Below are 27,841 nucleotides of genomic sequence, written 5' to 3'. Positions count from 1 at the left end.
AGGAGTATGTGGGAGTGATGGGGAAGGAGTATGTGGGAGTGATGGGGAAGGTGTATGTGGGAGTAATGGGGAAGGAGTATGTGGGAGTAATGGGGAAGGAGTATGTGGGAGTGAGGGGGAAGGAGTATGTGGGAGTGATGGGGAAGGAGTATGTGGGAGTGAGGGGGAAGGGAGTATGTGGGAGTGAGGGGGAAGGAGTATGTGGGAGTGATGGGGAAGGAGTATGTGGGAGTAATGGGGAAGGAGTATGTGGGAGTAATGGGGAAGGAGTATGTGGGAGTGAGGGGGAAGGAGTATGTGGGAGTGATGGGGAAGGAGTATGTGGGAGTGAGGGGGAAGGGAGTATGTGGGAGTGATGGGGAAGGAGTATGTGGGAGTGAGGGGGAAGGGAGTATGTGGGAGTGATGGGGAAGGAGTATGTGGGAGTGATGGGGAAGGAGTATGTGGGAGTGATGGGGAAGGAGTATGTGGGAGTGATGGGGAAGGAGTATGTGGGAGTGATGGGGAAGGAGTATGTGGGAGTGATGGGGAAGGAGTATGTGGGAGCGATGGGGAAGGAGTATGTGGGAGTGAGGGGGAAGGGAGTATGTGGGAGTGAGGGGGAAGGGAGTATGTGGGAGTGATGGGGAAGGAGTATGTGGGAGTGAGGGGGAAGGGAGTATGTGGGAGTGAGGGGGAAGGAGTATGTGGGAGTGAGGGGGAAGGAGTATGTGGGAGTGAGGGGGAAGGAGTATGTGGGAGTGAGGGGGAAGGAGTATGTGGGAGCGATGGGGAAGGGAGTATGTGGGAGTAATGGGGAAGGGAGTATGTGGGAGTGATGGGGAAGGGAGTATGTGGGAGTGATGGGGAAAGGAGTATGTGGGAGTGATGGGGAAGGAGTATGTGGGAGTGATGGGAAGGGAGTATGTGCGAGTGATGGGGAAGGAGTATGTGGGAGTGATGGGGAAGGAGTATGTGGGAGTGATGGGGAAGGAGTATGTGGGAGCGATGGGGAAGGAGTATGTGGGAGCGATGGGGAAGGGAGTATGTGCGAGTGATGGGGAAGGGAGTATGTGCGAGTGATGGGGAAGGAGTATGTGGGAGTGATGGGGAAGGAGTATGTGGGAGTGATGGGGAAGGAGTATGTGGGAGTGATGGGGAAGGAGTATGTGGGAGTGATGGGGAAGGAGTATGTGGGAGTGATGGGGAAGGAGTATGTGGGAGTGATGGGGAAGGAGTATGTGGGAGTGATGGGGAAGGAGTATGTGGGAGTGATGGGGAAGGTGTATGTGGGAGTGATGGGGAAGGGAGTATGTGGGAGTGATGGGTAAGGAGTATGTGGGAGTGATGGGTAAGGAGTATGTGTGAGTGATGGGGAAGGAGTATGTGGGAGTGATGGGGAAGGAGTATGTGGGAGTGATGGGTAGGGAGTATGTGGGAGTGATGGGTAAGGAGTATGTGGGAGTGATGGCTGATTTACAAATATTCATTTTGTTTCTTATTATACAATGACGTTATTTTTATGACGCACAAGCCCCTTGATAACGGGGCGTGTGCTTTAGTTGTTGGGGTGTAAATGCCTCTTATTCCACATTACCTGTCGGAGAGCGTTTCTGTAAGCGCGCTCTCCTGTGCGCACTGAATAATCTCACCTGATAACGGGGCGTGTGCTTTAGCTGTTAGGGTGTAAATGCCTCTTATTCCATATTACCTGTCGGAGAGCGTTTCTGTAGGCGCGCTCTCCTGTGCGCACTGAATAATCTCACCTGATAACGGGGCGTGTGCTTTAGTTGTTAGGGTGTAAATGCTTTATTCCACATTACCTGTCGGAGAGCGTTTCTGTGAGCGCGCTCTCCTGTGCGCACTGAATAATCTCACCTGATAACGGGGCGTGTGCTTTAGCTGTTAGGGTGTAAATGCCTCTTATTCCACATTACCTGTCGAAGAGCGTTTCTGTAGGCGCGCTCTCCTGTGCGCACTGAATAATCTCACCTGATAACGGGGCGTGTGCTTTAGCTGTTAGGGTGTAAATGCCTCTTATTCCATATTACCTGTCGGAGAGCGTTTCTGTAAGCGCGCTCTCCTGTGCGCACTGAATAATCTCACCTGATAACGGGGCGTGTGCTTTAGTTGTTATGGTGTAAATGCCTCTTATTCCACATTACCTGTCGGAGAGCGTTTCTGTAGGCGCGCTCTCCTGTGCGCACTGAATAATCTCACCTGATAACGGGGCGTGTGCTTTAGTTGTTAGGGTGTAAATGCCTCTTATTCCACATTACCTGTCGGAGAGCGTTTCTGTAAGCGCGCTCTCCTGTGCGCACTGAATAATCTCACCTGATAACGGGGCGTGTGCTTTAGCTGTTAGGGTGTAAATGCCTCTTATTCCACATTACCTGTCGGAGAGCGTTTCTGTAAGCGCGCTCTCCTGTGCGCACTGAATTATCTCACCTGATAACGGGGCGTGTGCTTTAGTTGTTATGGTGTAAATGCCTCTTATTCCATATTACCTGTCGGAGAGAGCGTTTCTGTAAGCGCGCTCTCCTGTGCGCACTGAATAATCTCACCTGATAACGGGGCGTGTGCTTTAGCTGTTAGGGTGTAAATGCCTCTTATTCCACATTACCTGTCGGAGAGCGTTTCTGTAGGCGCGCTCTCCTGTGCGCACTGAATAATCTCACCTGATAACGGGGCGTGTGCTTTAGCTGTTAGGGTGTAAATGCCTCTTATTCCACATTACCTGTCGGAGAGCGTTTCTGTAAGCGCGCTCTCCTGTGCGCACTGAATAATCTCACCTGATAACGGGGCGTGTGCTTTAGTTGTTATGGTGTAAATGCCTCTTATTCCACATTACCTGTCGGAGAGCGTTTCTGTAGGCGCGCTCTCCTGTGCGCACTGAATAATCTCACCTGATAACGGGGCGTGTGCTTTAGTTGTTATGGTGTAAATGCCTCTTATTCCACATTACCTGTCGGAGAGCGTTTCTGTAGGCGCGCTCTCCTGTGCGCACTGAATAATCTCACCTGATAACGGGGCGTGTGCTTTAGCTGTTAGGGTGTAAATGCCTCTTATTCCACATTACCTGTCGGAGAGCGTTTCTGTAGGCGCGCTCTCCTGTGCGCACTGAATAATCTCACCTGATAACGGGGCGTGTGCTTTAGCTGTTAGGGTGTAAATGCCTCTTATTCCACATTACCTGTCGGAGAGCGTTTCTGTAAGCGCGCTCTCCTGTGCGCACTGAATAATCTCACCTGATAACGGGGCGTGTGCTTTAGCTGTTAGGGTGTAAATGCCTCTTATTCCACATTACCTGTCGGAGAGCGTTTCGGTAGGCGCGCTCTCCTGTGCGCACTGAATAATCTCACCTGATAACGGGGCGTGTGCTTTAGTTGTTGGGGTGTAAATGCCTCTTATTCCACATTACCTGTCGGAGAGCGTTTCTGTAGGCGCGCTCTCCTGTGCGCACTGAATAATCTCACCTGATAACGGGGCGTGTGCTTTAGCTGTTAGGGTGTAAATGCCTCTTATTCCACATTACCTGTCGGAGAGCGTTTCTGTAAGCGCGCTCTCCTGTGCGCACTGAATAATCTCACCTGATAACGGGGCGTGTGCTTTAGTTGTTGGGGTGTAAATGCCTCTTATTCCACATTACCTGTCGGAGAGCGTTTCTGTAGGCGCGCTCTCCTGTGTGCACTGAATAATCTCACCTGATAACGGGGCGTGTGCTTTAGCTGTTAGGGTGTAAATGCCTCTTATTCCACATTACCTGTCGGAGAGCGTTTCTGTAGGCGCGCTCTCCTGTGCGCACTGAATAATCTCACCTGATAACGGGGCGTGTGCTTTAGTTGTTAGGGTGTAAATGCCTCTTATTCCACATTACCTGTCGGAGAGCGTTTCTGTGGGCGCGCTCTCCTGTGCGCACTGAATAATCTCACCTGATAACGGGGCGTGTGCTTTAGCTGTTAGGGTGTAAATGCCTCTTATTCCACATTACCTGTCGGAGAGCGTTTCTGTAAGCGCGCTCTCCTGTGCGCACTGAATTATCTCACCTGATAACGGGGCGTGTGCTTTAGTTGTTATGGTGTAAATGCCTCTTATTCCATATTACCTGTCGGAGAGAGCGTTTCTGTAAGCGCGCTCTCCTGTGCGCACTGAATAATCTCACCTGATAACGGGGCGTGTGCTTTAGCTGTTAGGGTGTAAATGCCTCTTATTCCACATTACCTGTCGGAGAGCGTTTCTGTAGGCGCGCTCTCCTGTGCGCACTGAATAATCTCACCTGATAACGGGGCGTGTGCTTTAGCTGTTAGGGTGTAAATGCCTCTTATTCCACATTACCTGTCGGAGAGCGTTTCTGTAAGCGCGCTCTCCTGTGCGCACTGAATAATCTCACCTGATAACGGGGCGTGTGCTTTAGTTGTTATGGTGTAAATGCCTCTTATTCCACATTACCTGTCGGAGAGCGTTTCTGTAGGCGCGCTCTCCTGTGCGCACTGAATAATCTCACCTGATAACGGGGCGTGTGCTTTAGTTGTTATGGTGTAAATGCCTCTTATTCCACATTACCTGTCGGAGAGCGTTTCTGTAGGCGCGCTCTCCTGTGCGCACTGAATAATCTCACCTGATAACGGGGCGTGTGCTTTAGCTGTTAGGGTGTAAATGCCTCTTATTCCACATTACCTGTCGGAGAGCGTTTCTGTAGGCGCGCTCTCCTGTGCGCACTGAATAATCTCACCTGATAACGGGGCGTGTGCTTTAGCTGTTAGGGTGTAAATGCCTCTTATTCCACATTACCTGTCGGAGAGCGTTTCTGTAAGCGCGCTCTCCTGTGCGCACTGAATAATCTCACCTGATAACGGGGCGTGTGCTTTAGCTGTTAGGGTGTAAATGCCTCTTATTCCACATTACCTGTCGGAGAGCGTTTCGGTAGGCGCGCTCTCCTGTGCGCACTGAATAATCTCACCTGATAACGGGGCGTGTGCTTTAGTTGTTGGGGTGTAAATGCCTCTTATTCCACATTACCTGTCGGAGAGCGTTTCTGTAGGCGCGCTCTCCTGTGCGCACTGAATAATCTCACCTGATAACGGGGCGTGTGCTTTAGCTGTTAGGGTGTAAATGCCTCTTATTCCACATTACCTGTCGGAGAGCGTTTCTGTAAGCGCGCTCTCCTGTGCGCACTGAATAATCTCACCTGATAACGGGGCGTGTGCTTTAGTTGTTGGGGTGTAAATGCCTCTTATTCCACATTACCTGTCGGAGAGCGTTTCTGTAGGCGCGCTCTCCTGTGTGCACTGAATAATCTCACCTGATAACGGGGCGTGTGCTTTAGCTGTTAGGGTGTAAATGCCTCTTATTCCACATTACCTGTCGGAGAGCGTTTCTGTAGGCGCGCTCTCCTGTGCGCACTGAATAATCTCACCTGATAACGGGGCGTGTGCTTTAGCTGTTAGGGTGTAAATGCCTCTTATTCCACATTACCTGTCGGAGAGAGCGTTTCTGTAAGTGCGCTCTCCTGTGCGCACTGAATAATCTCACCTGATAACGGGGCGTGTGCTTTAGCTGTTAGGGTGTAAATGCCTCTTATTCCACATTACCTGTCGGAGAGCGTTTCTGTAAGCGCGCTCTCCTGTGCGCACTGAATAATCTCACCTGATAACGGGGCGTGTGCTTTAGCTGTTAGGGTGTAAATGCCTCTTATTCCACATTACCTGTCGGAGAGCGTTTCTGTAGGCGCGCTCTCCTGTGCGCACTGAATAATCTCACCTGATAACGGGGCGTGTGCTTTAGCTGTTAGGGTGTAAATGCCTCTTATTCCACATTACCTGTCGCAGAGCGTTTCTGTAGGCGCGCTCTCCTGTGCGTACTGAATAATCTCACCTGATAACGGGGCGTGTGCTTTAGTTGTTGGGGTGTAAATGCCTCTTATTCCACATTACCTGTCGGAGAGCGTTTCTGTAGGCGCGCTCTCCTGTGCGCACTGAATAATCTCACCTGATAACGGGGCGTGTGCTTTAGCTGTTAGGGTGTAAATGCCTCTTATTCCACATTACCTGTCGGAGAGCGTTTCTGTAAGCGCGCTCTCCTGTGCGCACTGAATAATCTCACCTGATAACGGGGCGTGTGCTTTAGTTGTTGGGGTGTAAATGCCTCTTATTCCACATTACCTGTCGGAGAGCGTTTCTGTAGGCGCGCTCTCCTGTGTGCACTGAATAATCTCACCTGATAACGGGGCGTGTGCTTTAGCTGTTAGGGTGTAAATGCCTCTTATTCCACATTACCTGTCGGAGAGCGTTTCTGTAGGCGCGCTCTCCTGTGCGCACTGAATAATCTCACCTGATAACGGGGCGTGTGCTTTAGTTGTTAGGGTGTAAATGCCTCTTATTCCACATTACCTGTCGGAGAGCGTTTCTGTGAGCGCGCTCTCCTGTGCGCACTGAATAATCTCACCTGATAACGGGGCGTGTGCTTTAGTTGTTAGGGTGTAAATGCCTCTTATTCCATATTACCTGTCGGAGAGCGTTTCTGTAAGTGCGCTCTCCTGTGCGCACTGAATAATCTCACCTGATAACGGGGCGTGTGCTTTAGCTGTTAGGGTGTAAATGCCTCTTATTCCACATTACCTGTCGGAGAGCGTTTCTGTGGGCGCGCTCTCCTGTGCGCACTGAATAATCTCACCTGATAACGGGGCGTGTGCTTTAGCTGTTAGGGTGTAAATGCCTCTTATTCCACATTACCTGTCGGAGAGCGTTTCTGTAAGCGCGCTCTCCTGTGCGCACTGAATAATCTCACCTGATAACGGGGCGTGTGCTTTAGCTGTTAGGGTGTAAATGCCTCTTATTCCACATTACCTGTCGGAGAGCGTTTCTGTAGGCGCGCTCTCCTGTGCGCACTGAATAATCTCACCTGATAACGGGGCGTGTGCTTTAGCTGTTAGGGTGTAAATGCCTCTTATTCCACATTACCTGTCGCAGAGCGTTTCTGTAGGCGCGCTCTCCTGTGCGTACTGAATAATCTCACCTGATAACGGGGCGTGTGCTTTAGTTGTTGGGGTGTAAATGCCTCTTATTCCACATTACCTGTCGGAGAGCGTTTCTGTAGGCGCGCTCTCCTGTGCGCACTGAATAATCTCACCTGATAACGGGGCGTGTGCTTTAGTTGTTAGGGTGTAAATGCCTCTTATTCCACATTACCTGTCGGAGAGCGTTTCTGTGGGCGCGCTCTCCTGTGCGCACTGAATAATTTCACCTGATAACGGGGCGTGTGCTTTAGTTGTTGGGGTGTAAATGCCTCTTATTCCACATAACCTGTCGGAGAGCGTTTCTGTAGGCGCGCTTTCCTGTGCGCACTGAATAATCTCACCTGATAACGGGGCGTGTGCTTTAGCTGTTAGGGTGTAAATGCCTCTTATTCCACATTACCTGTCGGAGAGCGTTTCTGTAAGCGCGCTCTCCTGTGCGCACTGAATAATCTCACCTGATAACGGGGCGTGTGCTTTAGTTGTTAGGGTGTAAATGCCTCTTATTCCACATTACCTGTCGGAGAGCGTTTCTGTAGGCGCGCTCTCCTGTGCGCACTGAATAATCTCACCTGATAACGGGGCGTGTGCTTTAGCTGTTAGGGTGTAAATGCCTCTTATTCCACATTACCTGTCGGAGAGCGTTTCTGTAGGCGCGCTCTCCTGTGCGCACTGAATAATCTCACCTGATAACGGGGCGTGTGCTTTAGCTGTTAGGGTGTAAATGCCTCTTATTCCACATTACCTGTCGGAGAGCGTTTCTGTGGGCGCGCTCTCCTGTGCGCACTGAATAATCTCACCTGATAACGGGGCGTGTGCTTTAGTTGTTAGGGTGTAAATGCCTCTTATTCCATATTACCTGTCGGAGAGCGTTTCTGTAGGCGCGCTCTCCTGTGCGCACTGAATAATCTCACCTGATAACTGAATGTTTGTTGTAACATTTTTACAGCTTTCACACTAGGAAAGTCTCGTTTTGTAGCCCAGACCCCCAGTAATTGTGTCTCTCTTGTGTATTTTGTGTTACATTGTGCGTGTGTCTATTTAAGTGAATAAATTACAATTTGTTTCATTACCTTGTTTTGCTCAGTGAATGATCCCGGTAAAAAAGGTGTAACTGCCTGGTCTCCCGTGACAAGGGGTATGGGAAGTAATAGGGTGAGAGAGGGACACAGGGGTATGGGGAGTTATAGGGTGAGAGAGGGACACAGGGGTATGGGGAGTTATAGGGTGAGAGAGGGACACGGGGGTATGGGAAGTAATAGGGTGAGAGAGGGACACAGGGGTATGGGGAGTTATAGGGTGAGAGAGAGACACAGGGGTATGGGGAGTTATAGGGTGAGAGAGAGAGGGACACAGGGGTTTGGGGAGTTATAGGGTGAGAGAGGGACACAGGGGTATGGGGAGTTATAGGGTGAGAGAGGGACACAGGGGTATGGGGAGTTATAGGGTGAGAGAGGGACACAGGGGTATGGGGAGTTATAGGGTGAGAGAGGGAGGGACACAGGGGTATGGGGAGTTATAGGATGAGAGAGGGACACAGGGGTATGGGGAGTTATAGGGTGAGAGAGGGACACAGGGGTATGGGAAGTTATAGGGTGAGAGAGGGACACAGGGGTATGGGGAGTTATAGGGTGAGAGAGGGACACAGGGGTATGGGGAGTTATAGGGTGAGAGAGGGACACAGGGGTATGGGGAGTTATAGGGTGAGAGAGGGACACAGGGGTATGGGAAGTAATAGGGTGAGAGAGGGACACAGGGGTATGGGGAGTTATAGGGTGAGAGAGGGACACAGGGGTATGGGGAGTTATAGGGTGAGAGAGGGACACGGGGGTATGGGAAGTAATAGGGTGAGAGAGGGACACAGGGGTATGGGGAGTTATAGGGTGAGAGAGGGACACAGGGGTTTGGGGAGTTATAGGGTGAGTAAGAGAGGGACACAGGGGTATGGGGAGTTATAGGGTGAGTAAGAGAGGGACACAGTGGTATGGGGAGTTATAGGGTGAGAGAGGGACACAGGGGTATGGGAAGTTATAGGGTGAGAGAGGGACACAGGGGTATGGGGAGTTTTAGGGTGAGAGAGGGACACAGGGGTATGGGAAGTTATAGAGTGAGAGAGGGACACAGGGGTATGGGGAGTTATAGGGTGAGAGAGAGACACAGGGGTTTTGGAAGTAATAGGGTGAGAGAGGGACACAGGGGTATGGGGAGTTATAGGGTGAGAGAGGGACACAGGGGTATGGGAAGTTATAGGGTGAGAGAGGGACACAGGGGTATGGGAAGTTATAGGGTGAGAGAGGGACACAGGGGTATGGGGAGTTATAGGGTGAGAGAGGGACACAGGGGTATGGGGAGTTATAGGGTGAGAGAGGGACACAGGGGTTTGGGGAGTTATAGGGTGAGAGAGGGACACAGGGGTATGGGGAGTTATAGGGTGAGAGAGGGACACAGGGGTATGGGGAGTTATAGGATGAGAGAGGGTCACAGGGGTATGGGGAGTTATAGGGTGAGAGAGGGACACAGGGGTATGGGGAGTTATAGGGTGAGAGAGGGACACAGGGGTATGGGGAGTTATAGGTAGAGAGAGGGACACAGGGGTATGGGGAGTTATAGGGTGAGAGAGGGACACAGGGGTATGGGGAGTTATAGGGTGAGAGAGGGACACAGGGGTATGGGGAGTTATAGGGTGAGAGAGGGACACAGGGGTATGGGGAGTTATAGGGTGAGAGAGGGACACAGGGGTATGGGGAGTAATAGGGTGAGAGAGGGACACAGGGGTATGGGGAGTTACAGGGTGAGAGAGAGAGGGACACAGGGGTATGGGAAGTTATAGGGTGAGAGAGGGACACAGGGGTATGGGGAGTTATAGGGTGAGAGAGGGACACAGGGGTATGGGGAGTTTTAGGGTGAGAGAGGGACACAGGGGTATGGGGAGTTATAGGGTGAGTGAGAGACACAGGGGTATGGGGAGTTATAGGGTGAGAGAGGGACACAGGGGTATGGGGAGTTATAGGGTGAGTGAGGAACACAGGGGTATGGGGAGTTATAGGGTGAGAGAGGGACACAGGGGTATGGGGAGTTATAGGGTGAGAGAGGGACACAGGGGTATGGGGAGTTATAGGGTGAGAGAGGGACACATGGGTATGGGGAGTTATAGGGTGAGAGAGGGACACAGGGGTATGGGGAGTTATAGGGTGAGAGAGGGACACAGGGGTATGGGGAGTTATAGGTTGAGAGAGAGACACAGGGGTTTTGGAAGTAATAGGGTGAGAGAGGGACACAGGGGTATGGGGAGTTATAGGGTGAGAGAGGGACACAGGGGTATGGGAAGTTATAGGGTGAGAGAGGGACACAGGGGTATGGGAAGTTATAGGGTGAGAGAGGGACACAGGGGTATGGGGAGTTATAGGGTGAGAGAGGGACACAGGGGTATGGGGAGTTATAGGGTGAGAGAGGGACACAGGGGTTTGGGGAGTTATAGGGTGAGAGAGGGACACAGGGGTATGGGGAGTTATAGGGTGAGAGAGGGACACAGGGGTATGGGGAGTTATAGGATGAGAGAGGGTCACAGGGGTATGGGGAGTTATAGGGTGAGAGAGGGACACAGGGGTATGGGGAGTTATAGGGTGAGAGAGGGACACAGGGGTATGGGGAGTTATAGGTTGAGAGAGGGACACAGGGGTATGGGGAGTTATAGGGTGAGAGAGGGACATAGGGGTATGGGGAGTTATAGGGTGAGAGAGGGACACAGGGGTATGGGGAGTTATAGGGTGAGAGAGGGACACAGGGGTATGGGGAGTTATAGGGTGAGAGAGGGACACAGGGGTATGGGGAGTATTAGGGTGAGAGAGGGACACAGGGGTATGGGGAGTTACAGGGTGAGAGAGGGACACAGGGGTATGGGAAGTTATAGGGTGAGAGAGGGACACAGGGGTATGGGGAGTTATAGGGTAAGTGAGAGACACAGGGGTATGGGGAGTTATAGGGTGAGAGAGGGACACAGGGGTATGGGGAGTTATAGGGTGAGTGAGGAACACAGGGGTATGGGGAGTTAAAGGGTGAGAGAGGGACACAGGGGTATGGGGAGTTATAGGGTGAGAGAGGGACACAGGGGTATGGGGAGTTATAGGGTGAGAGAGGGACACAGGGGTATGGGGAGTTATAGGGTGAGAGAGGGACACAGGGGTATGGGGAGTTATAGGGTTAGAGAAGGACACAGGGGTATGGGGAGTTATAGGATGAGAGAGGGACACAGGGGTATGGGGAGTTATAGGGTGAGTGAGAGAGGGACACAGGGGTATGGGGAGTTATAGGGTGAGAGAGGGACACAGGGGTATGGGGAGTTATAGGGTGAGAGAGAGACACAGGGGTTTTGGAAGTAATAGGGTGAGAGAGGGACACAGGGGTATGGGGAGTTATAGGGTGAGAGAGGGACACAGGGGTATGGGGAGTTACAGGGTGTGAGAGAGAGGGACACAGGGGTATGGGGAGTTATAGGATGAGAGAGGGACACAGGGGTATGGGGTGTTATAGGGTGAGAGAGGGACAAAGGGTTATGGGGAGTTATAGGGTGAGAGAGGGACACAGGGGTATGGGGAGTTATAGGGTGAGAGAGGGACACAGGGGTATGGGGAGTTATAGGGTGAGAGAGAGACACAGGGGTTTTGGAAGTAATAGGGTGAGAGAGGGACACAGGGGTATGGGGAGTTATAGGGTGAGAGAGGGACACAGGGGTATGGGGAGTTATAGGGTGAGAAAGGGACACAGGGGTTTGGGGAGTTATAGGGTGAGAGAGGGACACAGGGGTATGGGGAGTTATAGGGTGAGAGAGGGACACAGGGGTATGGGGAGTTATAGGATGAGAGAGGGTCACAGGGGTATGGGGAGTTATAGGGTGAGAGAGGGACACAGGGGTATGGGGAGTTATAGGGTGAGAGAGGGACACAGGGGTATGGGGCGTTATAGGTTGAGAGAGGGACACAGGGGTATGGGGAGTTATAGGTTGAGAGAGGGACACAGGGATATGGGGAGTTATAGGGTGAGAGAGGGACACAGGGGTATGGGGAGTTATAGGGTGAGAGAGGGACACAGGGGTATGGGGAGTTATAGGGTGAGAGAGGGACACAGGGGTATGGGGAGTAATAGGGTGAGAGGGACACAGGGGTATGGGGAGTTACAGGGTGAGAGAGAGAGGGACACAGGGGTATGGGGAGTTATAGGGTGAGAGAGGGACACAGGGGTATGGGGAGTTATAGGGTGAGAGAGAGACACAGGGGTTTTGGAAGTAATAGGGTGAGAGAGGGACACAGGGGTATGGGGAGTTATAGGGTGAGAGAGGGACACAGGGGTATGGGGAGTTACAGGGTGTGAGAGAGAGGGACACAGGGGTATGGGGAGTTATAGGATGAGAGAGGGACACAGGGGTATGGGGTGTTATAGGGTGAGAGAGGGACAAAGGGTTATGGGGAGTTATAGGGTGAGAGAGGGACACAGGGGTATGGGGAGTTATAGGGTGAGAGAGGGACACAGGGGTATGGGGAGTTATAGGGTGAGAGAGAGACACAGGGGTTTTGGAAGTAATAGGGTGAGAGAGGGACACAGGGGTATGGGGAGTTATAGGGTGAGAGAGGGACACAGGGGTATGGGGAGTTATAGGGTGAGAAAGGGACACAGGGGTTTGGGGAGTTATAGGGTGAGAGAGGGACACAGGGGTATGGGGAGTTATAGGGTGAGAGAGGGACACAGGGGTATGGGGAGTTATAGGATGAGAGAGGGTCACAGGGGTATGGGGAGTTATAGGGTGAGAGAGGGACACAGGGGTATGGGGAGTTATAGGGTGAGAGAGGGACACAGGGGTATGGGGCGTTATAGGTTGAGAGAGGGACACAGGGGTATGGGGAGTTATAGGGTGAGAGAGGGACACAGGGATATGGGGAGTTATAGGGTGAGAGAGGGACACAGGGGTATGGGGAGTTATAGGGTGAGAGAGGGACACAGGGGTATGGGGAGTTATAGGGTGAGAGAGGGACACAGGGGTATGGGGAGTAATAGGGTGAGAGGGACACAGGGGTATGGGGAGTTACAGGGTGAGAGAGAGAGGGACACAGGGGTATGGGAAGTTATAGGGTGAGAGAGGGACACAGTGGTATGGGGAGTTATAGGGTGAGAGAGGGACACAGGGGTATGGGGAGTTTTAGGGTGAGAGAGGGACACAGGGGTATGGGGAGTTATAGGGTGAGTGAGAGACACAGGGGTATGGGGAGTTATAGGATGAGAGAGGGACACAGGGATATGGGGAGTTATAGGGTGAGAGAGGGACACAGGGGTATGGGGAGTTATAGGGTGAGAGAGGGACACAGGGGTATGGGGGGTTATAGGGTGAGAGAGGGACACAGGGGTATGGGGAGTTATAGGGTGAGAGAGGGACACAGGGGTATGGGGTGTTATAGGGTGAGAGAGGGAGGGACACAGGGGTATGGGGAATTATAGGATGAGAGAGGGACACAGGGGTATGGGGAGTTATAGGGTGAGAGAGGGACACAGGGGTATGGGGAGTTATAGGGTGAGAGAGGGACACAGGGGTATGGGGAGTTATAGGGTGAGAGAGGGACACAGGGGTATGGGGAGTTATAGGGTGAGAGAGAGACACAGGGGTATGGGAAGTTATAGGGTGAGAGAGGGACACAGGGGTATGGGAAGTTATAGGGTGAGAGAGGGACACAGGGGTATGGGGAGTTATATGGTGAGATAGGGACACAGGGGTATGGGGAGTTATAGGGTGAGAGAGGGACACATGGGTATGGGGAGTTATAGGGTGAGAGAGGGACACAGGGGTATGGGGAGTTATAGGGTGAGAGAGAGACACAGGGGTATGGGAAGTTATAGGGTGAGAGAGGGACACAGGGGTATGGGGAGTTATAGGGTGAGAGAGGGACACAGGGGTATGGGGAGTTATAGGGTGAGAGAGGGACACAGGGGTATGGGGAGTTATAGGGTGAGTGAGAGACACAGGGGTATGGGGAGTTATAGGGTGAGAGAGGGACACAGGGGTATGGGAAGTTATAGGGTGAGAGAGGGACACAGGGGTATGGGGAGTTATAGGGTGAGAGAGGGACACAGGGGTATGGGGAGTTATAGGGTGAGAGAGGGACACAGGGGTATGGGGAGTTATAGGGTGAGAGAGGGACACAGGGGTATGGGGAGTTATAGGGTGAGTGAGAGACACAGGGGTATGGGGAGTTATAGGGTGAGAGAGGGACACAGGGGTATGGGGAGTTATAGGGTGAGAGAGGGACACAGGGGTATGGGGAGTTATAGGGTGAGAGAGGGACACAGGTGTATGGGGAGTTATAGGGTGAGAGAGGGACACAGGGGTATGGGGAGTTATAGGGTGAGAGAGAGACACAGGGGTATGGGAAGTTATAGGGTGAGAGAGGGACACAGGGGTATGGTGAGTTATAGGGTGAGAGAGAGAGGAAAGGAGGAGCTTGGGAAGGAGAGAGATAAAGGATTTGTACTGTATAGTGTAAGAGAAAAGGGAGGAGAGAGGGGGGAGAGCCAGGGATAGGGAGGGAGTGAGGGACACTGAAAAGAGAGAGGGGAGAGACAGCACAGGAGAGATGTCAGAGGGAGACAGCACAGGAGAGATGAGAGAGAGAGACAGCACAGGAGAGATGGCAGAGACTGCTCACAATGTGCAGGTGAGATTCATATTCATTTAAATAATTTCCCTATAGGATATATATATATATATATATAATATATATTTGGGGTTTAATAACTCCTGTAGGTCAGGAACCCCCTTCCCCCACTGTTCCTTATATTCCTGCCCCTCTCCCTGTATCTGTATATAGTGTCAGCCCCTCTCCATGTATCTGTATATAGTGTCAGCCCCTCTCCCTGTATCTGTATATAGTGTCAGCCCCTCTTCCTGTATCTGTATATAGTGTCAGCCCCTCTCCATGTATCTGTATATAGTGTCAGCCCCTCTCCCTGTATCTGTATATAGTGTCAGCCCCTCTCCATGTATCTGTATATAGTTTCAGCCCCTCTCCCTGTATCTGTATATAGTGTCAGCCCCTCTCCATGTATCTGTATATAGTGTCAGCCCCTCTCCCTGTATCTGTATATAGTGTCAGCCCCTCTCCCTGTATCTGTATATAGTGTCAGCCCCTCTCCATGTATCTGTATATAGTTTCAGCCCCTCTCCCTGTATCTGTATATAGTGTCAGCCCCTCTCCATGTATCTGTAAATAGTGTCAGCCCCTCTCCCTGTATCTGTATATAGTGTCAGCCCCTCTCCATGTATCTGTATATAGTGTCAGCCCCTCTCCCTGTATCTGTATATAGTGTCAGCCCCTCTCCATGTATCTGTAAATAGTGTCAGCCCCTCTCCCTGTATCTGTATATAGTGTCAGCCCCTCTCCCTGTATCTGTATATAGTGTCAGCCCCTCTCCCTGTATCTGTATATAGTGTCAGCCCCTCTCCATGTATCTGTATATGTATTGTATGACTTTATTTATATAGCGCCATTAATGTACATACCGCTTCACAGTAGTAATACACGTGGTAATCGAATAAATAACAGATAATATAAATAACAGATCATGGGAATAAGTGCTTTAGACATAAACATAACATTAAGGAAGAGGAGTCCCTGCCCCGAGGAGCTTACAGTCTAATTGGTAGGTACGGAGAACGTACAGAGACAGGAGGAGGGAGTTCTGGTAAGTGCATCTGCAGGGGGCCAAGCTTTATGTGCCATGTGTTCAGAATAGCCACAGTGCTATTCATACGCTTCTTTAAGCAAGTGTGTCTTAAGGTGGGTCTTAAAGGTGGATAGAGAGGGTGCTAGTCGGGTACTGAGGGGAAGGGCATTCCAGAGGTGTGGGGCAGTTAGTGAAAAAGGTTTAAGGCAGGAGAGAGCTTTAGATAAAGGGGGTAGAAAGAAGACATCCTTGAGAAGAACGCAAGAGTCGGGATGGTGCATAGCGAGAAATTAGGGCTGAGATGTAAGGAGGAGCAGAAGAGTGTAAAGCTTTAAAAGTGAGGAGAAGAATGGAGTGTGAGATGCGGGATTTGATCGGAAGCCAGGAGAGGGATTTCATGAGGGGAGATGCTGAGACAGATCTAGGAAAGAGTAGAGGGATTCTGGCAGCAGCGTTTAGGATAGATTGTAGGGGAGAAAGGTGAGAGGCAGGAAGGCCGGACAGCAGGAGGTTACAGTAATCAAGGCGGGAGAGAATGAGGGCCCGTGTCAGAGTTTTAGCAGTCGAGCAACAGAGGAAAGGGCGTATCTTTGTTATTTTGCGGAGGAAAAAGCGACAAGTTTTAGAAATGTTTTGAATGTGAGGGGCGAATGTGAGAGAGGAGTCGAGTGTGACCCCTAGGCAGCGTGCTTGGGCTACTGGGTGAATAATCGTAGTTCCAACAGTAATGTGGAAGGAGGTAGTAGGGCCAGGTTTGGGAGGAAGTATGAGGAGCTCTGTTTTAGCCATGTTGAGTTTAAGGCGGCGGAGGGCCATCCAGGATGATATAGCAGAGAGACATTCAGAAACTTTGGTTTGTACAGCAGGTGTAAGGTCGGGTGTTGAAAAGTATATTTGTGTGTCGTCAGCATAGAGGTGATAATTAAACCCAAAAGATGTTATTAGGTCACCTAGAGAGAGTGTGTACAGAGAAAAGTGAAGAGGTCCCAGGACAGAGCCCTGGGGTACCCCCACAGAGAGATCAATACAGGAGGAGGAGGTGTTAGCAGAAGAGACACTGAAAGTACGATGGGAGAGGTAGGAGGAGATTCAGGACAGAGCTTTGTTCCGAATACCAAGAGTATGGAGAATGTGAAGGAGAAGAGGGTGATCCACAGTATCAAATGCTGCAAAGAGGTCGAGTAATACGAGCAGAGTGTAATGACCTCTGTCTTTGGCATTATGGAGGTCGTCAGTTATTTTAGTGAGGGCTGATTCAGTGGAGTGAGCAGTGCGGAAGCCAGATTGTAGAGGGTCTAGGAGAGAATAGGTGTTGAGAAAATGGAGCAAGCGAGAGAATACAAGACGTTCAAGGAGTTTAGAGGCAAAAGGCAGGAGGGAGACAGGTCGATAGTTAGAAAGACATGTCGGGTCAAGCTTGCTGTTTTTGAGTAATGGTATGACTGTTGCATGTTTGAAGGAGGATGGAAAGGTTCCAGAGCAGAGGGAGGAGTTAAAAATGTGTGTGAGCGTAGGGATTATAGTAGGAGCAAGAGGTTTTAGGAGATGGGAGGGAATGGGGTCAAGAGGGCAAGTAGTAGAGGGAGAAGAGGCGATCAACAGCGACACATCCTCCTCTGAGACAGTGGAAAAAGAGTCAAGGAAGGCAGGAGGAGAGCTAGGAAGAGGTGTAGGATGGGAAGAAGAAACAGAGTGGACGTTCTGACGTATGGATTCCACCTTTTCCTTAAAATAGTCAGCAAAGTCCTGAGCGGAGATGGAGGAAGGAGAGGCAGCTGAGTGTGGTTTGAGTAGAGTATCAAAGACAGAGAACAGTCGGCGTGGGTTAGACTTGTGCATGTTGATTAGTGCAGAAAAATAGGCTTGTTTAGCTTGCGAGAGGGCAGAGTTGAAACAGGATAGCATAAGTTTGTAGTGAAGGAAGTCTGCGAGAGTGTGAGACTTCCTCCAGAGGCGTTCAGAGGAACGAGTGGAGGAACGCAGCATGCGCGTGTGGGAATTTAGCCAGGGTCTGGGGTTAGAAGGGTGAGAACGGCAGAGAGGAAGCGGGGCATGTAGATCAAGAGAGGAGGACAAGACAGAGTTGTAGTTCCTGACCAGGTTGTCAGGGTCTGTAGCAGAGCTGAGAGAGGAGAGGGAGGAGCGTAAAGTGGACTCAAAGTCAGGTAAGTGAATAGAGCGCAGGTTTCTGCAGAACCGGGGGGTAGATGGAGACGGAGAAGGGGAGAAGCGAGATAGAGAGAATGAGATGAGATGATGGTCAGAGAGAGGAAAAGGGGAAATGGAGAAATCAGAGAGAGAGAAGTTCTTAGTGAAAACCAGGTCTAGGTAGTGGCCATCCTTGTGGGTGCTGGCTGCAGTCCACTGTTGAAGGCCAAAAGAAGAGGTTAGAGAAAGAAAGTGGGAAGCCCAAGGGAGAGAGGGGTCATCAATGTGGCAATTGAAGTCCCCAAGGAGAAGAACAGGGGAGTCAGAGGATAGGAAGAAAGAGAGCCAGGATTCAAAGTGAGAGAGAAAGGCAGAAGGGGGATGAGTAGAGGTAGGTATATAGTGTCAGCCCCTCTCTCTGTATCTGTATATAGTGTCAGCCCCTCTCCATGTATCTGTATATAGTGTCAGACCCTCTCTGTATCTATATATAGTGTCAGCTCCTCTCTCTGTATCTTTATATAGTGTCAGCCCCTCTCTCTGTATCTGTATATAGTGTCAGCTCCTCTCTCTGTATCTTTATATAGTGTCAGCTCCTCTCTCTGTATCTGTATATAGTGTCAGCTCCTCTCTCTGTATCTTTATATAGTGTCAGTCCCTCTCTCTGTATCTGTATATAGTGCCAGCCCCTCTCTCTGTATCTGTATATAGTGTCAGCCCCTCTCTCTGTATCTGTATAGTGTCAGCCCCTTTCTCTGTATCTGTATAGTGTCAGCCCCTTTCTCTGTAACTGTATATAGTGTCAGCCCCTCTCTCTGTATCTGTATATAGTGTCAGCCCCTCTCTCTATATCTGTATATAGTGTCAGCCCCTCTCTCTGTATCTGTATATAGTGTCAGCCCCTCTCTCTGTATCTGTATAGTGTCAGCCCCTTTCTCTGTAACTGTATATAGTGTCAGCCCCTCTCTCTGTATCTGTATATAGTGTCAGCTCCTCTCGCTATATCTGTATATAGTGTCAGCTCCTCTCTCTGTATTGTATCTGTCTATAGACTGTCTGCTGCTTATATATCGTAAAGTACAGGGAAGGGGTTAATCCTTGCTCTGTGGGTCTCTGGCAAGGAAGGGGTTAATCATTGCTCTGCGGGTCTCTGGCAAGGAAGGGGTTAATCATTGCTCTGCGGGTCTCTGGAAGGGAAGGGGTTAATCATTGCTCTGCGGGTCTGTGGCAGGGAAGGGGTTAATCATTGCTCTGCGGGTCTCTGTCAGGGAAGGGGTTAATCATTGCTCTGCAGGTCTCTGGCAGGGAAGGGGTTAATCATTGCTCTGCATGTCTCTGGCAGGGAAGGGGTTAATCATTGCTCTGCAGGTCTCTGGCAGGGAAGGGGTTAATCATTGCTCTGCGGGTCTCTGGCAGGAAAGGGGTTAATCATTGCTCTGCGGGTCTCTGGCAGGGAAGGGGTTAATCATTGCTCTGCGGGTCTCTGGCAGGGAAGGGGTTAATCATTGCTCTGTTGGTCTCTGGCAGGGAAGGGGTTAATCATTGCTCTGCGGGTCTCTGGCAGGGAAGGGGTTAATCATTGCTCTGCGGGTCTCTGGCAGGGAAGGGGTTAATCATTGCTCTGTTGGTCTCTGGCAGGGAAGGGGTTAATCATTGCTCTGCGGGTCTCTGGCAGGGAAGGGGTTAATCATTGCTCTGCGGGTCTCTGACAGGGAAGGGGTTAATCATTGCTGTCTCTCAAGCTTGAACTCCCCAGTATAGGACGTGTCGCGGCCCACTGTATGTTTGGGAGTCCGCTGAGGTGCAGACAGGTCCCCCCTAGCCGGAATGGCTGCCTCTCTGGGGACGGCTGCTTTGCTCACCAAGGCTCTGCTGGTTACATATTCATTTGCTGGCTCTGCTGCTTCCATAGCAGTTACTCTGGGAACGTCCTGTTCCCCGCTGACAAGGTGGGAGTGAGGGGGCCTTCCAAGCGCTGTCGACAGGAGCTCGAGTCGCTGTTCATAGCTAAGCCCTTCTCCCCAGGCGGTGAGGAGTGCAATGAGTCCAGAGGTAGCAAGTCCGGCCGCCGCAGCGACTGATCCATCTGCACCCCCTGGCACCACGCCACCCTCTTCCAGGCGGTCACTGACATCCTCCCGCTGTCCTTGCAGCCCCGGAGCTGGAGGGATCTCCTGCACTCCGGGCTGAGTACTGTCTGCTGGCGGGGCCATCCTGCCGTCATATTCTTCTATGTCCTCCTCCAGCTGACTCTTTGACCGACCGTCTGTCGTGAACCCGTACCCCACACATCTCTCCATTATCTGCGCCCGGTTCCAGGTACAAAACCTTCCTGAGCGTGGACTCATGGTGCCACTGGGGTATGGGTCCAGAGACCAGCGAATTATCTCGTGCTTCTTTTGAAGTGTGTGTAAGTTGCCACTTGTCTGAGGAGCTTGCAATCTACCAGGTCCTCACTATATTACAGAGCCCCGCGGGACACTGCAATATAGGCTCAATCAGTATCTCACCAGCTGCCACCAGTTTTAAACGCCTGTGACGGGAGACGCGCTTAATAACACATTTATATTTCGTGGGTCCTGATTGAGCTGAACAGGTTGAGCAAAATAAACTGAGATTTATTCCCTTGATAGGCAAACACACGACAACTGCAGAATAAACTTAATAATTGCACTTACGGGTAGAGAAACAGAGGATAATGTCCAGAAAGGTGCAAAGCACCAGGAGATTGTCTTTCAAAATGTAGTCCGTTTGCAAATTGTCAAATAAATAGCCAGTCCAATCCTTCTGTGAATGTGCAAAGTCTTTTCTGGTAGTTTTAAATGCTTGAAGAAATCAGGTAACAACAACAACCGCACAGCAACAACAACAACAACAGCAACCGCACAGAAACAACACAGGAACAACACAGGAACAACACAGGAACAACACAGGAACAACACAGGAATGAGGGTTACAGGCCTTTTTAAGGACAAGGGCCTGTGAAGTGTTACATTAGCCTCATCCCATTGGCAAGGAATTATCTTCCTCCTATCAGAACCTGCCATGTCACATGGGCAAATTCTACAGCCAGCTCAGGTAACTCTGAGCATGCTCAGTAAGCAGCTTGGTAGCACTGCTAAGTAAACAGGGGCCACTCATTTCTGGGAACGCAATGTCTGGAGTTTGGTCCCAAGGTGTGAAATATCTAGGATGAGTAACAAGATCTGCTACTCAAAAACATCCTGATTAAGTGACCCTTTACGAATCTGGGGTTTTTCATCCCAACAGGGGGCTCATGTATGCATAACATTTGTTCCTTAATGCATTACAAAGGCAGGCAGAAAAAAATAGCATCCTGCCGGTACATTTTAAAACTGCAACAGAAAGGCACTTTATCAAAAATATAGGTTTCCCTTATGACAAAGTTATATTTTTAATATGTGTGTGCTTGGGGTGTTACACTGAGGCTGCACACCAAAAATCAGGGTGCTGGCTCACTCCGTTCCTAAATTAGCAGTCTTAATGGAACGGCTCCTGTTATTCAGCACTGCAGGTAGTGACTAGCCTGCAAAAAGTGGACAACAATGCATATAGGGGAAAATGGTAAAGGGGAACAGCATATAAAATTAACCCCTTCATCCCCAATAAGAAATAGGGGTAACCAGCCGAGCCCACTGCCTTTATTAATGCGCTGATTACCCCCATTTTGCCACAATTGCTCTGCGGGTCTCTGGCGGGAAAGGGGTTAATCATTGCTTTGTGGGTCTCTGGCAGGGAAGGGGTTAATCATTGCTCTGCAGGTCTCTGGCAGGGAAGGGGTTAATCATTGCTCTGTGGCTCTCTGGCAGGGAAGGGGTTAATCGTTGCTCTGCGGGTCTCTGGCGGGGAAGGGGATAATCATTGCTCTGCGGGTCTCTGGCAGGGAAGGGGTTAATCATTGCTCTGCGGGTTTCTGGCAGGGAAGGGGTTAATCATTGCTCTGCGGGTCTCTGGCAGGGAAGGGCTTAATCATTGCTCTGCGGGTCTCTGGCAGGAAAGAGGTTAATCATTGCTCTGCGGGTCTCTGGCAGGGAAGAGGTTAATCATTGCTCTGCGGGTCTCTGGCAGGGAAGGGGTTAATCATTGCTCTGCGGGTCTCTGGCAGGGAAGGGGTTAATCATTGCACTGCGGGTCTCTGGCAGGGAAGGGGTTAATCATTGCTCGTCAGGTTTCTGCAGGGAAGGGTTTAACCATTGCTCTGCAGGTCTCTGGCAGGGAAGGGGTTAATCATTGCTCTGCAGATCTCTGGCAGGGAAGGGGTTAATTATTGCTCTTTGGGTCTCTGGCAGGGAAGGGGTTAATCATTGCTCTGCAGGTCTCTGGCAGGGAAGGGGTTAATCATTGCTCTGCGGGTCTCTGGCAGGGAAGGGGTTAATCATTGCTCTGCAGGTCTCTGGCAGGGAAGGTTTTACTCGTTGCTCTCCAGGTCTCTGGCGGAAGGGGTTAACCATTGCTCTGCTGGTCTCTGGCAGGGAAGGGGTTAACCATTGCTCTGCTGGTCTCTGGCAGGGAAGGGGTTAATCATTGCTCTGCTAGTCACTGGCAGGGAATGAGTTAATCATTGCTCTGCGGGTGTCTCTTGCAGGGAAGGGGTTAATCATTGCTCTGCGAGTCACTGGCAGGGAATGGGTTAATCATTGATCTGTGGGTCTCTGGCAGGGAAGAGGTTAATGATTGATCTGTGGGTCTCTGTGCTGCTCCTCCCACTTTCTCAGGCGCCCTTCCTTTTCTCTCCCACAATGCACTGCTCTCTGCAAGCCACACAATGGCCTGATTAACATTCAGCAGCTTCATGCAGACTGTTTCCTAGCAACCCGAGAGCTGAGAGCATGGTGTGTATCCTAGCAACCGAGAGCAGAGGGCCTGGTGTGTATCCTAGCAACCGAGAGCAGAGGGCCTGGTGTGTATCCTAGCAGCCGAGAGCAGATGGCCTGGTGTGTATCCTAGCAACCGAGAGCAGGGGGTTTGGCGTGTATCCTAGCAACCAAGAGCAGAGGGTCTGGTGTGTATCCTAGCAACCCGAGAGCAGAGGGCCTGGTGTGTATCCTAGCAACCAGGAGCTGAGGGCCTGTTGTGTAACCTAGCAACCAGGAGCTGAGGGCCTGGTGTGTATCCTAGCAACCAGGAGCATAGGGCCTGGCATGTATCCTAGCAACAGAGAGCTGAGGGCCTGGCGTGCATCCTAGCAACAGAGAGTAGAGGGTTTGGCGTGTATCCTAGCAACAGAGAGCAGAGGGCCTGGTGTGTATCCTAGCAACCGGGAGCTGAGGGCCTGGTGTGTATCCTAGCAACAGAGAGTAGAGGGTTTGGCGTGTATCCTAGCAACCGAGAGCAGAGGGCCTGGTGTGTATCCTAGCAACAGAGAGCAGAGGGCCTGGTGTGTATCCTAGCAACAGAGAGCAGAGGGCCTGGTGTGTATCCTAGCAACAGAGAGTAGAGGGTTTGGCGTGTATCCTAGCAACCGAGAGCAGAGGGCCTGGTGTGTATCCTAGCAACAGAGAGCAGAGGGCCTGTTGTGTATCCTAGCAACAGAGAGCAGAGGGCCTGGTGTGTATCCTAGCAACCAGGAGCTGAGGGCCTGGCGTGTATCCTAGCAACAGAGAGCTGAGGACCTGGCGTGCATCCTAGCAACAGAGAGTAGAGGGCCTGGTGTGTATCCTAGCAACAGAGAGCAGAGGGCCTGGTGTATATCCTAGCAACAGAGAGCTGAGGGCCTGGCGTGTATCCTAGCAACAGAGAGCAGAGGGCCTGGCGTGTATCCTAGCAACAGAGAGCTGAGGGCCTGGCGTGTATCCTAGCAACAGAGAGCTGAGGGCCTGGCGTGTATCCTAGCAACAGAGAGCTGAGGGCCTGGTGTGTATCCTAGCAACAGAGAGCTGAGGGCCTGGCGTGTATCCTAGCAACAGAGAGCTGAGGGCCTGGTGTGTATCCTAGCAACCGGGAGCTGAGGGCCTGGCGTGTATCCTTGCAACCAGGAGCTGAGGGCCTGGCGTGCATCCTAGCAAATGGGATCTGAGGGCCTGGTGTGTTTCCTAGCAACCGGGAGCTGGGGGCCTGGCGTGTATCCTAGCAACCGGGAGCTGGGGGCCTGGCATGTATCCAGCAACCGGGAGGTGAGGGCCTGGCGTGTATCCTAGCAACCGGGAGCTGAGGGCGTGGCATGTATCCTAGCAACAGAGAGCTGAGGGCCTGGTGTGTTTCCTAGCAACCAGGAGCTGAGGGCCTGGCGTGCATCCTAGCAACAGGGAGCTGAGGGCCTGGTGTGTTTCCTAGCAACTGGGAGCTGATGGCCTGGCGTGTATCCTAGCAACAGAGAGCTGAGGGCCTGGCGTGTATCCTAGCAACCGGGAGCTGAGGGCCTGGCGTGTATCCCAGCAACCGGGAGCTGAGGGCCTGGCGTGTATCCTAGCAACAGAGAGCTGAGGGCCTGGCGTGTATCCTAGCAACAGGGAGCAGAGGGTCTGGTGTATATCCTAGCAACAGAGAGCAGAGGGCCTGGTGTGTATCCTAGCAACCAGGAGCTGAGGGCCTGGCGTGTATCCTAGCAACAGAGAGCTGAGGACCTGGCGTGCATCCTAGCAACAGAGAGCTGAGGGCCTGGCGTGTATCCTAGCAACAGAGAGCAGAGGGCCTGGCGTGTATCCTAGCAACAGGGAGGAGAGGGCCTGGTGTGTATCCTAGCAACAGAGAGCAGAGGGCCTGGTGTATATCCTAGCAACCAGGAGCTGAGGGCCTGTTGTGTATCCTAGCAACCAGGAGCTGAGGGCCTGGCGTGTATCCTAGCAACAGAGAGCAGAGGGCCTGGCGTGTATCCAACAACAGAGAGCTGAGGGCCTGGTGTGTATCCTAGCAACAGAGAGCAGAGGGCCTGGCGTGTATCCTAGCAACAGGGAGGTGAGGGCCTGGCGTGTATCCTAGCAAGAGAAAGCTGAGGGCCTGGCGTGTATCCTAGCAACAGAGAGCTGAGGGCCTGGCGTGTATCCTAGCAACAGAGAGCTGAGGGCCTGGTGTGTATCCTAGCAACCGAGCGCTGAGGGCCTGGCGTGTAACCTAGCAACAGAGAGCTGAGGGCCTGGTGTGTATCCTAGCAACCAGGAGCTGAGGGCCTGGCGTGTATCCTAGCAACCGGGAGCTGAGGGCGTGGCATGTATCCTAGCAACAGAGAGCTGAGGGCCTGGTGTGTTTCCTAGCAACCAGGAGCTGAGGGCCTGGCGTGCATCCTAGCAACAGGGAGCTGAGGGCCTGGTGTGTTTCCTAGCAACTGGGAGCTGATGGCCTGGCGTGTATCCTAGCAACAGAGAGCTGAGGGCCTGGCGTGTATCCTAGCAACCGGGAGCTGAGGGCCTGGCGTGTATCCCAGCAACCGGGAGCTGAGGGCCTGGCGTGTATCCTAGCAACAGAGAGCTGAGGGCCTGGCGTGTATCCTAGCAACAGGGAGCAGAGGGTCTGGTGTATATCCTAGCAACAGAGAGCAGAGGGCCTGGTGTGTATCCTAGCAACCAGGAGCTGAGGGCCTGGCGTGTATCCTAGCAACAGAGAGCTGAGGACCTGGCGTGCATCCTAGCAACAGAGAGCTGAGGGCCTGGCGTGTATCCTAGCAACAGAGAGCAGAGGGCCTGGCGTGTATCCTAGCAACAGGGAGGAGAGGGCCTGGTGTGTATCCTAGCAACAGAGAGCAGAGGGCCTGGTGTATATCCTAGCAACCAGGAGCTGAGGGCCTGTTGTGTATCCTAGCAACCAGGAGCTGAGGGCCTGGCGTGTATCCTAGCAACAGAGAGCAGAGGGCCTGGCGTGTATCCAACAACAGAGAGCTGAGGGCCTGGTGTGTATCCTAGCAACAGAGAGCAGAGGGCCTGGCGTGTATCCTAGCAACAGGGAGGTGAGGGCCTGGCGTGTATCCTAGCAAGAGAAAGCTGAGGGCCTGGCGTGTATCCTAGCAACAGAGAGCTGAGGGCCTGGCGTGTATCCTAGCAACAGAGAGCTGAGGGCCTGGTGTGTATCCTAGCAACCGAGCGCTGAGGGCCTGGCGTGTAACCTAGCAACAGAGAGCTGAGGGCCTGGTGTGTATCCTAGCAACCAGGAGCTGAGGGCCTGGTGTGTATCCTAGCAACAGAGAGTAGAGGGTTTGGCGTGTATCCTAGCAACCGAGAGCAGAGGGCCTAGTGTGTACACTGGCGACACACTTTATTCGAGCTCGGCTAGTCCCACGAATTCGGGTACACCCGGGTGTATTGAGGTTTGTGACTGTTTTCTGCCCGAGTATATTGGGTTATTTTCCAGGCAGGGATTGAAGCATTTTATTCCCGCTGGCTGCAATACTGCACAGTATATATATATATACTGCATTACAATTCATGAATTTATGCCATCTGGTAGACACGCGAAGCATTGCAGCCTATTAAATCCTAATCATTATCATTTAACAGATCAGCCGCCCGTCAGCCAGGCATGAACCCAGGCTGGGAAGGCAAACGCAACGGGGCTTGTCAGAGGTGAGGAGCGGCGCATTCCAGGTATCTGCCAGGTACATACTGGGTATTTGCTCGAATAAAGTGTGTCGGTGCAGTATCCTAGCAACAGAGAGCAGAGTGCCTGGTGTGTATCCTACCTATCAGAGAGTAGATGGTTTGGCGTGTATCCTAGCAACCGAGAGCAGAGGGCCTGGTGTGTATCCTAGCAACAGAGAGCAGAGGGTCTGGTGTGTATCCTAGCAACAGAGAGCAGAGGGCCTGGTGTGTATCCTAGCAACCAGGAGCTGAGGGCCTGGCGTGTATCCTAGCAACAGAGAGCTCAGGACCTGGCGTGCATCCTAGCAACAGAGAGCTATGGGCCTGGCGTGTATCCTAGCAACAGAGAGCAGAGGGCCTGGCGTGTATCCTAGCAACAGGGAGGTGAGGGCCTGGCGTGTATCCTAGCAACAGAGAGATGAGGGCCTGGCGTGTATCCTAGCAACAGAGAGCTGAGGACCTGGCGTGTATCCTAGCAACAGAGAGCTGAGGGCCTGGCGTGTATCCTAGCAACAGGGAGCTGAGGGCCTGGCGTGTATCCTAGCAACAGAGAGCAGAGGGCCTGGCGTGTATCCTAGCAACAGGGAGGTGAGGGCCTGGCGTGTATCCTAGCAACAGAGAGCTGAGGGCCTGGCGTGTATCCTAGCAACAGAGAGCTGAGGACCTGGCGTGTATCCTAGCAACAGAGAGCTGAGGGCCTGGCGTGTATCCTAGCAACAGGGAGCTGAGGGCCTGGCGTGTATCCTAGCAACCGAGAGCTGAGGACCTGGTGTGTATCCTAGCAACAGAGAGCTGAGGGCCTGGTGTGTATCTTAGCAACAGAGAGCTGAGGGCCTGGTGTGTATCCTAGCAACCGGGAGCTGAGGGCCTGGCGTGTATCCTAGCAACAGGGAGCTGAGGGCCTGGCGTGTATCCTAGCAACCGAGAGCAGAGGGCCTGGCGTGCATCCTAGCAACAGGGAGCAGAGGGCCTGGTGTGTATCCTAGCAACCGAGAGCAGAGGGCCTGGCGTGTATCCTAGCAAATGAGAGCTGAGGGCCTGGTGTGTATCCTAGCAACCGGGAGCTGAGGGCCTGGTGTGTATCCTAGCAACCGGGAGCTGAGGGCGTGGCATGTATCCTAGCAACAGAGAGCAGAGGGCCTGGCGTGTATCCTAGCAAATGGGAGCTGAGGGCGTGGCATGTATCCTAGCAACCGAGAGCAGAGGGCCTGGCGTGTATCCTAGCAACCGAGAGCAGAGGGTCTGGTGTGTATCCTAGCAACCGGGAGCAGGGGGCCCTTGTGTTAGGGACAGTAGAGAAGGCCAGAAGCTGCTTTTGTATTATACCCTCCATTTTGTCAGCAATTGCTAGCTAAAATATATTTTCTCATGTTGTCAGCTTTTTACTGTTTTAATCAGTAGTAGGAGACTAGTTCTCTGGGAAGACGAATCACCCCACATAGCTGCCATGGAAACCAAGGTTGTAGAT

The 27,841-nt window shown here is 52.0% G+C and overlaps 1 protein-coding gene across 1 annotated transcript in view; it reads left to right on the top strand.

Annotated features, from left to right (window-relative positions):
* Positions 1-14,590: 14,590 nt before the first annotated feature.
* The window catches only part of LOC142473258 (uncharacterized), a 363,164-nt gene continuing 349,913 nt past the window's right edge, over positions 14,591-27,841 (top strand). Inside the window, exon 1 of the mRNA XM_075580451.1 lies at positions 14,591-14,688. Within this exon, the coding sequence (XP_075436566.1) occupies positions 14,608-14,688 (81 nt within the window). The 5' untranslated portion in view covers positions 14,591-14,607. The remainder of the gene's footprint in view (positions 14,689-27,841) is intronic.

This window comes from Ascaphus truei, assembly GCF_040206685.1.
Source record: "Ascaphus truei isolate aAscTru1 chromosome 2 unlocalized genomic scaffold, aAscTru1.hap1 SUPER_2_unloc_1, whole genome shotgun sequence".
NCBI classification, from domain to species: Eukaryota; Metazoa; Chordata; class Amphibia; order Anura; family Ascaphidae; genus Ascaphus; species Ascaphus truei.
Note: the sequence above shows the minus strand (reverse complement) of the source record. Positions and strands in the feature narration are given on the sequence as shown.